At 45.4% G+C, this 14804-nt stretch overlaps 1 protein-coding gene across 2 annotated transcripts in view; it reads right to left on the reverse strand.

The window, feature by feature from the left end:
* Positions 1–4135: 4135 nt before the first annotated feature.
* Positions 4136–14804, reverse strand: part of LOC111971971 (dual specificity protein phosphatase 8-like) — a 94751-nt gene continuing 84082 nt past the window's right edge. For both annotated transcript variants that reach the window (XM_023998765.2, XM_023998766.2), the window contains 4 exons: positions 10402–10562; positions 10096–10255; positions 8754–8877; positions 4136–8353 (listed from right to left, as the gene is read on the reverse strand). In XM_023998765.2, the coding sequence (XP_023854533.1) occupies positions 7093–8353; positions 8754–8877; positions 10096–10255; positions 10402–10562 (1706 nt within the window). In that variant the 3' untranslated portion in view covers positions 4136–7092. The remainder of the gene's footprint in view (positions 8354–8753; positions 8878–10095; positions 10256–10401; positions 10563–14804) is intronic.

Below are 14804 nucleotides of genomic sequence, written 5' to 3' on the forward strand. Positions count from 1 at the left end.
ATTTATGAGACAACATATCGAGCGTTTCTTACCATTACAATTTGAGACCACAACTTCACACTGTAGGACCCAATCTGAACTGATTTTCTTGACAACACACTAATTGTTGATTGCAGTACTGTCGCATGGCATGAAATAAACCAGATATATTGAGAACAAGAACCGCAGTCAGTTTAAGTTGAAGTACCAGAAATATATCTGCGTCTCGCAATTGTGATAGGTGCCCATGTAGTGTGGCCTACCCCTCCGTCTCAGTGGATCTGCCAATGAGGTACAGCACCGCTGTGGCGCCACTGGATTCTGCCAGATGCGGCATCCGGCGACCTGATCTCAAAAGCCCTCCTACTATTATGAGACAAACTGTTAGGAGCGGTATTACGTCAGGAAACCGGCCACTGCTCCCACTTTTCCACTTAGTCTTTCACGCACGCACCGCCCTGCACCGACCACGCACCCGCACCCGCAGCGCGACGCCACGGCACGCGACGCGACGCACGCACACACCCACACTCACACAACGCCACCCACTCCTCACACACACACAACCACCAGCCTCCACACCAAGCACACACACACACGCAGCAGCACACACCCACTCACGATCTCAGCCACATCCACACATCCTGCACATCGCACTGAGCGGTACAGCTAGGCACTTACAACACACAGTTATCTCTCTCTGTTCGTAGGTTACTCAGCACCTGGCTATCTCCACATCTTTGCATCCACATGGCCGGCCTGAGGTGAGACGATTCCAAAATCGGATATTTATTTCATTCTCTTGTGCCTTATATGACCATTGAACTCGTCTGAATGCCAATTCTTCGATCTTCTCCCTCCCGCTCTATATCTCTACACTATATATACGTTCTTCATTTATCTTCTCTTCTTCTCTGCTTTGTCTCAGTCTTGTCGTTTCAATTTCTCCTACATTCTCTTCCTCCGTTTGTTCTTTCTCGTTGTGTCTTTCTCTCACGTCTCCTCGTTTCGACAAACGAAATGCCCAGCCTAGGCCCTCACGCTTTGCATCAGTATGCGTTAGAGGGTGCCGTCGGGTATACCCTGGCATTTAGATATGCCACGCTATATATTGACATAAACTAGCGCTCCTTACTGTATTCTCTTTCCTCCTTTAGGAAATATATGCATTTAGGGGACACTCTTTAAAAACCAAAGACCACTTACATGTCCACTTCGTACATCTCTCTAACCAGGGGATCTGCCTAATCTGAGACGCGTCTCTCAAACACCCAGGTACCCAATGGCTCGCGTAGCATGCTCGCCTGCCATTCCTTCACCAGTGGCAGCTACAGAGAGCGCATGTAGGAAGGCGTCAGTATTAATGCTTGCAAAGACTACCATGGTCATGACTAGCAGAATGTTAGTGTATAGATCTGCTTGACCTGCCACGAGATAGAATGCAATTCCCTGGCTCACTGCTGGAGGTGTTTCTGCAAAGTTTCTCACCAGTCATTCCGTCCTAATAGCAAGCTTTAGCTCGATCTGTACCATGTCACCTGGCCTATTACAAACCTGTCAGCTCTTGTCCTACGGCTGAGGATGGAGCGTGTACAGTGTGTGTGTGTGTGCCAATGCCGGCTATGACGAAAGTTCAGACGGTTGTACAGCGATGATTTAATATTTAAATACGCTCGCTGCTCATAGCGGGAGACTGCATTCACCAGGTGAACACGCAACTGCAGCTATCGTCGGCTGCAATGGGACACAGATGAACCTTTACATTCATATGAAACAATGCGACGCTGACTCGACCCTTACGTCCTGCACAACAGTGGACATGGATTCACACCACAAAGGTCGATGCAGGCAGAGGCTTATGTGCTAATGACACACATATCTATTCTTAAAAACATGTTGCTTACGTCTTGTCAATTCATTCATTTTACTCATACACAACACGTGAGCTTGAGATTCTGATCTTGAACATACTTCATTCAGATTTTGTGCCGCACATCGTCTTTCATCTTGATTGAGGCGTCATAAACATCAAGCATAAGCTTTTCGTTCAACGTTTTCTTTTCATGATTTGCGACACAGAAACTACAGGCCACGTGGACTACCTCTGTTGCCCAAAAGAATGAGCGCCGACAGTTGGCCTATATGGTGCGCGCTCGTTATAGGCAGCTCTCACATTAAACATACCCTCATATCCGTTTCCCCGTTTACCCGACAGACTTGAAACTTCGTATGTCAGGGATGTCATTCCCTCATGCCCTGAAACAAATTTGCCGCAAGGACCTAGGTCCACTTTGCCATTTTGGAAAACCCATATGGAAAACATTTTATTTTCATGACCATAGGAGATGCATAGCATGCTTACATAATCATCGTACCCTGATAAATCTTCTTTCGTGAACGTAACAAGTACAGATTCACTGCAAGTGTGGTCTTTGGATTCAGCACAAGTCCCTAAAGAGATTGAGATGGCCACGCTCTGTGCCTCCTACTACCAGTAATATATTAACACCTACGCTGAAAATATGTGATCCCTTTTTCTTGAAGTCTTTTTATTTGACATCAGGTGTGATGTATCTCTTAGGTCTCGACGATCCTACATCCTCTTTTACAGACAAGCCCTGATTACTGATACATCATATGCAACTTATCGCGGATACAATATCCTAAGACAACCACAAATATATTGAATACCACAAATTGCAAGTCTCATGACACATGAATAAGATACATGGCTAATCATACATCATGAACACCATTAACCACTCGTCGGCTTCACTTCATATATAGGTCCACTCTAATTCAGCATATTCTCGGAATACACACATCCCACGCCATCTCTATCACATTGGTTGAGACTGTCCACAACATATGGTCGCACGAAAAACTACAATTCCGATGTGTGGGATAAGCTCTTAGGACGTACTTCACTTCCATGTAAAAGACTTGCAGTTTGTTAATGCGTGCCAAAGGTGCCCTTTCACAAAGTATATGTGACTCAGGGTGTTGATTAAAAACACTTTTTCACATTGTTTCCATATTCATATAATCATCTTATTGTACGCCGTCAGTCTCATCCGGTACCGTACTCTGTGTACCTTGATCAGCTATTGGGATGACTGCAAATAATATTGGTGATTGCACTGCCTTCTGTATTCAGGCTGCTTTATTCACAACAAATCCTGCGCTGACTGACCGTTCTCTCCAGGCGGTTGCGTATTACTTCTCTGAAGGCACCATGTATGCTCACCATTTGCATTAGGCAATTTGCTCAATGCCGCACTTTCATGGACAAGTTTCCTCGTAATTTTAATGGAATCAACACGGCAGCAATGTAATTGTTACAGTTGAACCGGTAGGTCTACCCGCTACCGCCCGGTCCCGCCAGTTTTGAGCAATGTTTATCATTGCTCTAGATTCCCCATGTCACCCAGCTCTGGTCTCATCGCTCATGCGTACTTACTTGCCTGGCCACTTACTGTTGGCTGTGTCGTGATCAACTCACCATTCTCCCATATTACAATCTTAGTGAGGATGAGAAAACAATCAATAGTTGTGGTCTAATAGTAAATTAGACACGACTGCATTCTATCGTCATTTGTCCCTGGGTTAACAGAGATGCCAGCGGGAGAGAGAGGAGAGAGACACGATCCCGCAGAGGAGCAGAGGGACACGCAAGAGAGGAGAAGAGAGAGAGAAGAACAGAGACACCAGAGACAGAGACGGAGACAAGAGACGAGACAGACGACGAGCCAGAGACAGAGACAGAGACAGAGACATAGAGACAGAGACAGCGGACGAGACAGGACAGAGGACAGCAGACAGAGGACCAGAAGACAGAAGAGAGACAGAGAGAGAGCAGTGTGAGACAGAGAGAGGCAGAGAGCGAGACGAGAGCGATCGAGAAGCGAGAGCGAGCGAGGAAGAGCGAGAGAGAGCGAGAGGGCGATCGAAGAGAGAGAGAGAGAGGAAGCCAGAGAGTGCATGGTGCATGGCATTTTTTGTGGGAGTGTGAGAATTGTGTGTGTGATTCTCTCTCTGTTACCGCTTCTGAATCTCTTCTTGGTGTGCTGTATGGCTGTTTTGTCCTGCAATTATCCCATGTGGACCACCAGCCCAAGACGGACTCACCTAAAACCAAAACAGAGACAGAGAACAGTTCATATTTTGTCATTTTTGTATTTTTGTCTCATTTTCACAAAACATGTACAAGGAAGGAAAAACCTGAGGTATTTTGCGTCAAGCAGCCTAAGGTATCAGGATTTTATTTAAAAAATGTACCTAAATTCATCAATATTCTTAGATACCTTGCTATTTACACAACATAACAACAATAATAATAATAATACATCAATACCAACAATTATAGCAATTGGGACAGCCTGCATCTTCTCTTAACATGTTTTTAAATAATTATAACGACATCTTTTAAAAATTAAGAGACTAGAAGGAAAGCCTCAGAAAACTGAACACAGGAAATCCAGGTCTGACCTTACAGCAGCACAAAGGTATAGGTCAAAGGTCACAATAGAGAAAAGCTAACCAAAGTAAAAGAAAAAAAACACATATACGTACATCATAAATAAATAGACAATCTCGCACCAGCAGAGCAATAGCATTCATTTATTCACTTCTGAATCACGTTCTAGTTTCATCCCTTCCGTTTTGTTTTGTTTTTATCAAACCTTTGGAAAATAAGAGAGTGAGAGCGATAGACTGATAGAGATAGTGAGGGAGTGACATGCATTGTGCTGATGTGCAAGCAATTGTGTACCCTGCGCCAGGCTTGGCTCACTGAAAGATCCCCTGAGAACAAACGAAAGGTGGTGGTATATCTTTGTGTGTGACTATAAGTGTCTGTGTGTGTATGTGTGGGGGGGATTTGTTTCAGCTATGGGCTTCTCTCATATCCCAACACAGTTCAGTTCTGTGTGTGTGGGGGTGGGTCTATTTGGAAACTAGCCAACAGAGTGAGTTTAGCAGTGTGTTAGGTGGATGTCTCTAACATTGTCAACTGTGTGGATCTACTTGCATATACCGGTAGTTGTTGTCATGAGCCCTGGAGAAATCAACAGTCCTTGCTCTTTAGTACTGGGTTGAATAAGGTTCTTCATTCTCACTCACACACAGTAACCATCTCCCAGGAGATGCACTAACTGTAGGAGCCCACAATCACAAGAAATAACATCTTAATTACACTCAACTGAAGAGTCATCTCGGTGAACATAAGATGTTGAAAATACCTATTTTCAACGTATTTTCAACCACAAATACATATTTAACATATTTTCAACCCAAAATATGTATTTTCAACATCTTTTCAATGTAAATTCAACGTTTTCATGCTCATAGGGACTGTTCTTCACAATACCACACATCTGGTGATGTCACCAGAGGTAAGAGCAGGGGTGGGCAAACATTTTGGCTCGAAGGCCACATCAAGATTTAGAAATTCAACTGAGGGTAGCACAGAAGATTTGGGAACCGATTTGTTTGTCAAAATCAATTTCGGGGCCAGAAAAAGGGCAGTTATTTGAAAATATACAGGTCTATTATAATTTCTACAAACATTTTATCTAGTTTTAGACATTCAAGTGTGGCCTAGAGTAGTTTTTAAACCCCAAATAATAATTTGCCCCCCATTTTGTTAGTTGTTTATACTGAAACCTCCCATGGGCCGGATTGAATGAGCTGTAGTTTTCCCACCCCTGGGTTAGAGTATGTTGGTACCCTCTTAGGAAGTGGATGGGATACTCGTTTTTGAAGAGGAACAGAAAAGTGCATTTCAACGTCAGATGAAACCCAAAATACATCACTCTTCCTCCAAACAAGGAACAGCACATATTGCTTGCTTGTAGTTTTGTGTGCATGAGTGTGTGTGTGCATGAGTTTGTGTGTGCATGAGTGTGTGGTTGTATGTGTTTCATAAATACCATACAACAAAAACTGAGATTAACGAAGGAAAAGAAAAAAGTCCACAAAACATTCTATTATTTCTCATTACCAGAATGAACAGATCAAATAAATTACAACCAGGACTGAGATTTTTTGTTTTTGATTAAAAGTCCATTAAAATCGCTATATATATATTCATATAGTATATATAGTATTTGTCTGTCTGTCGCCAGCCACCCTGGAGCATGCTCTGAGAGGCTGGGGTGGGGTATACTTGGGGGGTGTGGAGTGAGACATGCGAGTACTGAACTCCACTACAGGGAGGGCGTAACTTAGACCTAACTCCTCTCCTCCCCACCGCCCCAACAGTCACGTCACACTGTTAAACACTGGAAACAAGGAAGCAGACGAGTATTGCGGGAAAATACAATGCCAGTCTTTATCAGTCACTATGAGTCCTCTTAAACTGCAAAGTCTTTGTAAACCATGATGGGCTGACACGCCAACATGGAGGATTCGTCATTGTTTTGATGCAGTACCACCGGTATAGACTCTTAGGAGAGTCTGAATAGTCTCTCTCTGCATTGTGCTGTGGTGCGTTTCTGGGGTACAGAGCTCTTTCTAAGTCTTTGTAATGAAGGGAGGGGCAGACTGAGCCATGCTGGGGGTTGTGGTTCTCTGGGGCTGAAGTCTTTGAAATGAAGGGAGGGGCAGACTGAGGCATGCTGGGGATTGAAGTCTTTGGGAGGAAAGCACTTAGCTATGTCTCAAATGACACCCAATAACGAAAATAGCACTATACTTTTGGTGACTTTTGGCCAAAAGTAGTGCACTATATGGGTGTTGTTTGAGATTTGCCCCTGGATCTGTTTTTCTTTAACTGACACCATACAGAGGAAATAGTTCACAGTTCATAGTTCAGTGTCAGTGCCCCATAGCTCTCCGTCTTTCCCCGTAGTTGTTCTCTTCAGAGCTTTGGTTGATAGTACTGTAAATGTAACCTAGGAAATCGACAGCCTGCTGAACCCCATGTCTAGTCCAGGAACACTAGCTAGATAAGGGACTCCCGGAATCTCTCTGATGTTTCTGTCTTCTCAGAGTTTGAGTCTTTAACACGGTCTGTTTGGGGAGCGTAAATTTCCCCCCTCTGTCCTCCCTCCTCCTTCAGGTCCGTTTCCCCTCCTCCCTGCGTGGGCCGGTTGTGGTCAGGAGTGCGGTTAGTCAGGACACCTCGATGATCTCCATGCTGCCAGAGAAGCTGGACTGCTTCCCCATCTTCTCCAGCTCCTCCCGGGAACGTGTCTCGGAGATGCCCTCCTCAAACTCCATCTGACAGCTGCGCCGCTTGAACTGCTTCTCGGTGCTGTTGGAGGCCGTCCCGTTGGCGACGGGCGTTGAGGAGTCCCTCTGTAATGGCGCTGATGACGACGATGCCCTTTTGTCCCGCTGCACTTTCTCCCGTAGCCGCACCCCCTCGCTACAACCGAACGCCACATATGCAGAGCTGCTTCCGAATCGCACTTCCACCCCTCCTCCTACGTCTCCTCCTAGTTCCACCCCTCCTCCTATGTCTCCTCCTAGTTCCACCCCTCCTCCTACGTCTCCTCCTAGTTCCATCCCTCCTTCCCCAACCTCTTCAGCCCCGAAGTACCAGGGGGCGTCGGCAGTGGGGGTGACAGGTGTGACTGGGGTGGTGGCCTGTACTGTGTCTCTGTGTTTGGTCCACATGGTTCCGGACTCTTTGGGGGGCAGAGAGAGAAGCATGGAGCCCTTCAGGCTCTCATCCAGGCTGGGGCTCTTGTGAACGGGCAGGGAGCGTCCCAGAGTCAGACTCAGGGACTGGGGGTGTACCGGGGAACTGGTTGTGGATCCAGATCCAGAGCCGTGCTTGGCTTTCCTCCTGGGCCTGGACGATGATGGACCTCCAGAACTGGGACCCCCAACGTCGAGACCTCCGATGCTGCCGCCGCACCCCGGGGAAGGGAAAGGTGACTCGGCCGAGCTGGGGCTGTCTGGGACAGGGGAGAACTGAGGGCAGACACCGTTGACAGGGGGGCTGTCCAGCTTACATAGTTTGGGCACGTCTTCGGAGTGTGTGGGCGCTGCCAGGCGCAGGCAGTGGGGGCTGCTGGGGGAGTAGACAGACTTGATGTCCAGGGAGAAGGATCGCTTCAGCCGGTTAGTGTCCAGGATGCGCTCGGCCGACAGGTGGAGGCCGTTGAAGCCCTGCTGGAGAGAAGTGGGCGAGGGGAGCTTCGGTTCTGGTGGGGTCTGGGGCTCTATTGATGAAGTGTCATATTGACCGTTGACTTCTGACCCTGAGCTGAACCCGTTGACCTCTGAGCCCTGGGATTGACCTTTGCTCTCTGAGGTCTTGTCGTCTGACAGCGCCTGGAGGAGCCGCAGCCCCTTCTCAAACTCCAGCAGCTGGCCCAGGAAGTTAAAGTTGGGCGATATTGAAGGCCGTCGGTCCTTCACAAACCTGGTCAAGAGGAAATAAGAGGGAAAAATGTTAGTTCCAGTTAGAGTTGGGGCTCCAGATGCAAAGTAAAGCAAAACAAATACTTTGTAAAGTTCTTCTAAGCTACTTCCTGTGTAAACCTAATATTCATCGTTGGGTTGTGTGCATTTAAGAAGCAGGTTACCCCCGAATGAACTGGTGTGAACTAACTGCCACACAAAAGATGATCCTAGGCAATGATCTCCAGACAACACAACTAGTTCCTACTGTACACTAGTTCCTCTGGCAACCAGAAGAATGTCATTTCTCAAGACTGGGGGGTACAGATGAGCGTATAGCATTTCTTGAAACACTGAGTCCACTTTTTAAAGATGCTGCAACTTAAGCTCAGCTGGTGGGGAGCGTCGGGTAGAGAGTGTACCTGTAGGCATCATCCGATGACAGGCCCATTGTCTTCATGATGTATGCGATGGCGATGGTTGCCGAGCGTGAGATTCCAGCCAGGCAGTGCACAATGACTCTGCAGTTTGACACCTTGGCTTTGTCTGTGGGAGGGGGGAACAAACACGTGTGAACACACACGGCTGTACACAAAACCCAGGAACAGGATTAGCTAGAACAGAGAGTCTTCTGGGAGAATGAAACACCCATCGAATTTGAGTTAGTTAGAATAGAAAGTCTCCCGGGAGAATAGACGGGTTCGCTGACAACGTCACGAAAACGATGCACACGCTTCAATGGGGCAGAAGGCAGTGTGTTGAGCTTCTGGATGGCCAGACAGCTGGCAACAATGACAAGAAACTGGCATGTGGTGAAACGTAAGTGTCTYGTTTCAGCTCGTTTGATCGTGTTCTTGATACCATGTCTTAATTTGAGCTGTTATGACTGACTGACACGTCTATGCTAATATGGCTCAAATTTGCTAGCTGGCAAGCTAACCAACAACTGTGTATTTGAGAGACAAGTGCTCATTGTGCAACTATTTATGTTTTCAACAAATATTGGAGACTAAATATAGTTTACATGTTAGCAGCAATCTAAGCCAAACCCGTCTGTTTGAACCATAGTTCTGCACGCATCGGCTTTGTTGCTAAACAACCAACCCGTCTACGGAACACCCATAGAAAACAAACCACCTCTTCAGCACAGGGGCTCGTCGTCATCACGATTAACCTCGCTTTGGGAGTGTACCACTTGTGAAAACAAGGAGGGTGATACATTACAATATTGTGATATACTGAATATGAGGCCTATTTCACTATGTTGTATGACATTCTTTTATTTTATTTAATCTTTAATTAACTAGGCAAGTCAGTTAAGAACAAATTCTTATTTACAATGACGGCCTACCCTGGCCAAACCCTAACCCGGACGACGCTGGGCCAATTGTGCGCCACCCCACGGGACTCCTAATCGGTTGTGATACAGCCTGGAATCAAACCAGGGTCTTTAGTGATGCCTCTAGCACTGAGATGCAGTGTCTTAGACCGCTGAGCCACTCAAGAGCCCCAATACACAGACATACATACACCGCTCCTGCTCAGGTTACTACTACTAGTGCATATTCTGCATATACGTGCATAATCATGGTCCTCTGTAGCTCAGTTGGTAGGTCATGGCGCTTGCACCGCCAGAAAGTGGGTTTGATTCCTGGGACCATCTATACATTTAAGCATGACTGTAAGTCGTTTTGGATAAAAGCGTCTTCTAAATGGTATATATTATATTCTCTGCACATGCAAAGACACACAATCATGACTTACCGATGAATTCATTGGTTTTCTCCAACCAGGGCAGTAGCTTCTCACAGTAGTTGTCGTTGACGGGGATCCGCATGAAGTGGCTCTCGCTRATGAAGTCAGGCTTGGGACAGGTGTTACTGGCATTCAGCACGTACGTGATTCCATTCTGAACCATCAGGTCCTACAGACAGACAGAGAGAGACACATGCAGACAGCGGACTGTTAGAAAAGGCAATAACAGAGAGCAACAACAACAAAGCTAATGCTTTATTGTACTTCCTTTCCTCTCACATTCCCTCTACTTCCCCTTGACTGCTACGGGCTCACCTTGTTGAGGACGTCTTTCTGTGATCCCAGGTAGAGGTGTGGTAGGATGCGTGTGGGTCCTATGTTAGCTACAGGTAGGCAGGGTTGGGATATGCTCATAGGCAGAGCTGGCTTGCTCTCACAAAGCCCGGGGAAACAGGAGGAGAATGCAGCAAAGCCCCCTAAAGGAGAAAAAGAGAGAGACAGAGAAATAAATACAATTTCCGGAATCAGCAAACGTTTGGGAGCTACTGCTCATGCACATACAGAACTCACAACTCCAACACAGAAACCTGCTTGACGTTACATTTTCCCTGTTGTCAAGTGAAAGTCTACACACCCCTTGCACAGTTGTAACATTTTCCTGCCTGGATTAAAATTATATWATTTTTTCCTACTGATCTGCATAACTTGCTCCACATTTTTTAAGTGAAAGAAAAAGTATTATCATGTTTTATTATTCTATATTTTTTTATTACTCTCCCTGACTGTGCACTGAATCCCCTTACATTACAGACTTGTGTTTCAACAACATGGCTGAACCAGTTCAAACTGTGTACATGCATAACAGTTGGAGCTCGATTGTGGGTTAGGGTTTCTGCTCCCGGCTCAGTAGGAAATCGTTCTCTGCTGCACTCTGGGAGATAGTTTGGCTGCTGGGCGGTGAGGAATGTGTGTGGCTGGCCCTTTAAGTGCAGACGGCTCCACTTTGGTCTGTGTGTGTGTTAAAGACTGTGTGTGTGTGTGTGTGGCTCTGTTTCCTTCATGAGCTCATGTCCTGTAGCAGAGCATTGCGTCAGGGCTGGGGAATGAGAGAGGCCACAGGTGCAGGGCCAGCACAGAGGCCCAGTAACATCCCCCTGACAACCGTGCAGTACACACACACTACCACCTGGGGCGGCAGGTAGCCTAGTGGTTAGCGTGTTGGGCCAGTAGCCAAAAGGTTGCTAGATCAAATCCCTGAGCTGACAAGATAAAAATCTGTCGTTCTGCTCCTGAGCAAGGCAGCTAACTGACTTGCCTAGTTAAATACAGGTTMAATTTTTWAAATAAAACACAGATGCGCAGCACACACACAACTGTGCAGTACATACACAGACATTCATACAGCAGCACTCAAATATATAATACACATTTGCTCACACTCCCTTTCAAAATCTGACTAAAACACACACTTACTCTGCATTACCACGGTTGTTTAACTTCTGGCTGGATGGGAGGAGAAGGGGAGAGCGAATGACCTCGCCAGGCGAGGGAAGGAGTGAGTGAGGGAGGGAAGAAGGAGTGCTTCAAGGAAACCCTGAGCCCCAGCAGAAGGATTAGAACCTAATCTTGGTTCAGTCCTGCCTGACCCTTTCTGGGCTACTGCCAAACACACACACACACACCCAAAGACATGACATCACCCTGCTAAACTAGCACACACAGGACATGACATGACATAGCCTAAAAGTGTAACACACACCAGGCTACAACACAACACCCTTTAACTCCACACACACAAAGCTGTAAGTAAGCACTTTGCTAGTAATATATAACTGGCATTGTAACCTCAGTTTCTAGTAATATATAACTGGCCCTGTAACCTCAGTTTCTAGTAATATATAACTGGCCCTGTAACCTCAGTTTCTAGTAATATATAACTGGCCCTGTACACCTCAGTTTCTAAGTAATATATAATGGCCCTGTAACCTCAGTTTCTAGTAATATTAACTGGCCCTGTAACCTCAGTCCTAGTAATATAACTGGCCTGTAACTCAGTTTCTAGTATATATAACTGGCCTGTAACCTCAGTTTTCTAGTATATATAACTGGCCGGCCTGCTTAACCTCAGTTCTAGTAATATATAACTGGCCCTGTAACCTCAGTTTCTAGTAATATATAACTGGCCTGTACCCTCAGTTTCTAGAATATATAACTGGCGTGTAACTCAGTTTCTCAGTAATATATAACTGGCCTGTAACCTCAGTTTCTAGTAATATCATAACTGGCCCTGTAACCTCAGTTTCTAGTAATAATATAACTGGCCTGTAACACCTCAGTTTCTAGTAATATATAACTGGCTTGTAACTCCAGTTTCTAGTATATATATAACTGGCCCTGTAACCTCAGTTTCTAGTAATATATAACTGGCCCTGTAACCTCAGTTTCTAGTAATATATACTGGCTCTGTAACCTCAGGTTATAGTAATATATAACTGGCCCTGTAACCTCAGTTATAGTAATATATAACTGCCCTGTAACCTCAGTTTCTAGTAATATATAACTGCGTCTGTAACCTCAGTTTCTAGTAATATATAACTGGCCCTGTAACCTCAGTTTATAGTAATATATAACTGGCTCTGTAACCTCAGGTTATAGTAATATATAACTGGCATTGTAACCTCAGTTTCTTCTAGTAATATATAACTGGCTCTGTAACCTCAGTTTCTAGTAATATATAACTGGTCTCGTAACCTCAGTTTCTAGTAATATATAACTGGTCCTGTAACCTCAGGTTATAGTAATATATAACTGGCCTGTAACCTCAGGTTATAGTAATATATATACACTGGCCCTGTAATCTCAGGTTATAGTAATATATAACTGGCCCTGTAACCTCAGTTCTAGTAATATATAACTGGCCTTGTAACCTCAGTTTCTAGTAATAATAACTGGCTTCTGTAACCTCAGGTTATAGTAATAATAACTGGCTCTGTAACCTCAGGTTATAGTAATATATAACTGCCTTGTAACCTCAGTTACAGTCAATATATATAACTGGCCCTGTAACCTCAGCTTAACCTACAGTGGATATGGGTCTGAACACAGAGCAAAATCTGCTGGGCTGAATATGGGTCGTGGTGGAGTCAGCGAGAGCAGAGTGTATTCTGACCAACAGACAGATAGACAGAAAGGCAGACAGACAGACGGCTATATCTGGTGCCTGTCCCTTTAAGACCAGAGAGCAGAGGATCAGAGAGGAAAGGAGGAGAGGAGGAGAGAGGAGAAGAGAAGAGAGGATAGAGGAGAGGAGGGCCTGCCCGTATCCAGCTATTAATGGCAACCGGCAGAAAGATGACATCACCTCTCCACATGCAGCAGACAGGCAGAGAAAGATAAATAAATAAATAAATGAAGAAAGAGAGTGAGTGAGTGAAAGAGAAAGACAGAAAGAGTGGCTCTTGTTATTACTAAGGGAGTCCCTCTTTCCTCAATTAGCACACTTTGTTTCAGCAGGAGTCTATGATATATTCCTCATTCTAAACCCTTCCTCCATWTGTAAAGGTCTTTATTCACACACTACAACGCTACATAAACAGGAAAAAAACACATCACTTAAGTGACATGTCCCTTTTCATTACAGGAGAGTTGTTGAGAGGACAGGGTCAGCATGGGATATTCTGAGAACCTCCCTTCCTCTCCTCAGGTACAGAGAGCAGAAATGAGGAGTCAGGATTGTGTGCCTGCATGGGTCTATTGAGGCCTATAGCGTTTCAGTAACATTGGGTCAACACCCATCATCACACACACCACTGGGATGTCCAAAAGTGTACAGTGGTCCTGTGCTGTGTTCTTAGTCACCACTGATAACACACAATCTCCCCGTCACCGTCGCTGCTAACCTGGCCTTCAGAGTTAATGTTGCTATGGCAACAAACTTGGGATGATGTGGTTGACTGTTGTTTCTATTGTCCCCGGGGTGCTGTCACTATGGAAAAACCCACCAAGGGCACGCACATATATTGTGCCCTCATACACACACACACACGCACGCATAGACACTCACACTCAGAAAGTACCCAGAGAGACATGCACTCACATCCCCCAAAAGCACCGGATGACACATCTCTCCATTTCAATCCAAACACACACATCACTGAAAATACCCTGTCACATACTGAGGCCCAGCTGTCTGATGAGATGACATCAGAAAGTCAACTGTCTGTAAGCGCTGAGATCACCTTTAGTCTTATGACCAAACACAGTCAGACACCAGGTCTGCGTCCCAAAATGGCACCCTATTCACTATGTAGTGCACTACTATTGATCAGGGCCCATCGGGTTCTGGTCAAAAGTAGTGCACTACATAGGGAATAGGGTGCCATTTTGGGATGCACAAAACACTCAAAAATAATTATGGGCTAAAAACAGACAGTGGACAGAGCACGTTGGGTTATTTTGACCCAGCCAGTTAGGTTGCGTGAATAACCCAACATGTTGGGTTGTTGGGATTAACCAAACATAGGTTAATTTAACCATCAATTGGGTATTTTTTACTTTCATGCTATGTTGACCTAGCAGCTGGGTCTTTTTTTAGTGTAATCCTTAGGTTCTTTTTAGGAGGCGTGGCTTATTAGGGACTTGGCTTTCAGCTAGATGTTATTGGCCAACCATGAGAATAAATGTCCTATATATATATATATATACACACATTCTTCAGA

The sequence above is a fragment of the Salvelinus sp. IW2-2015 genome, linkage group LG13 (assembly GCF_002910315.2).
Source record: "Salvelinus sp. IW2-2015 linkage group LG13, ASM291031v2, whole genome shotgun sequence".
Lineage (NCBI taxonomy): Eukaryota > Metazoa > Chordata > Actinopteri > Salmoniformes > Salmonidae > Salvelinus > Salvelinus sp. IW2-2015.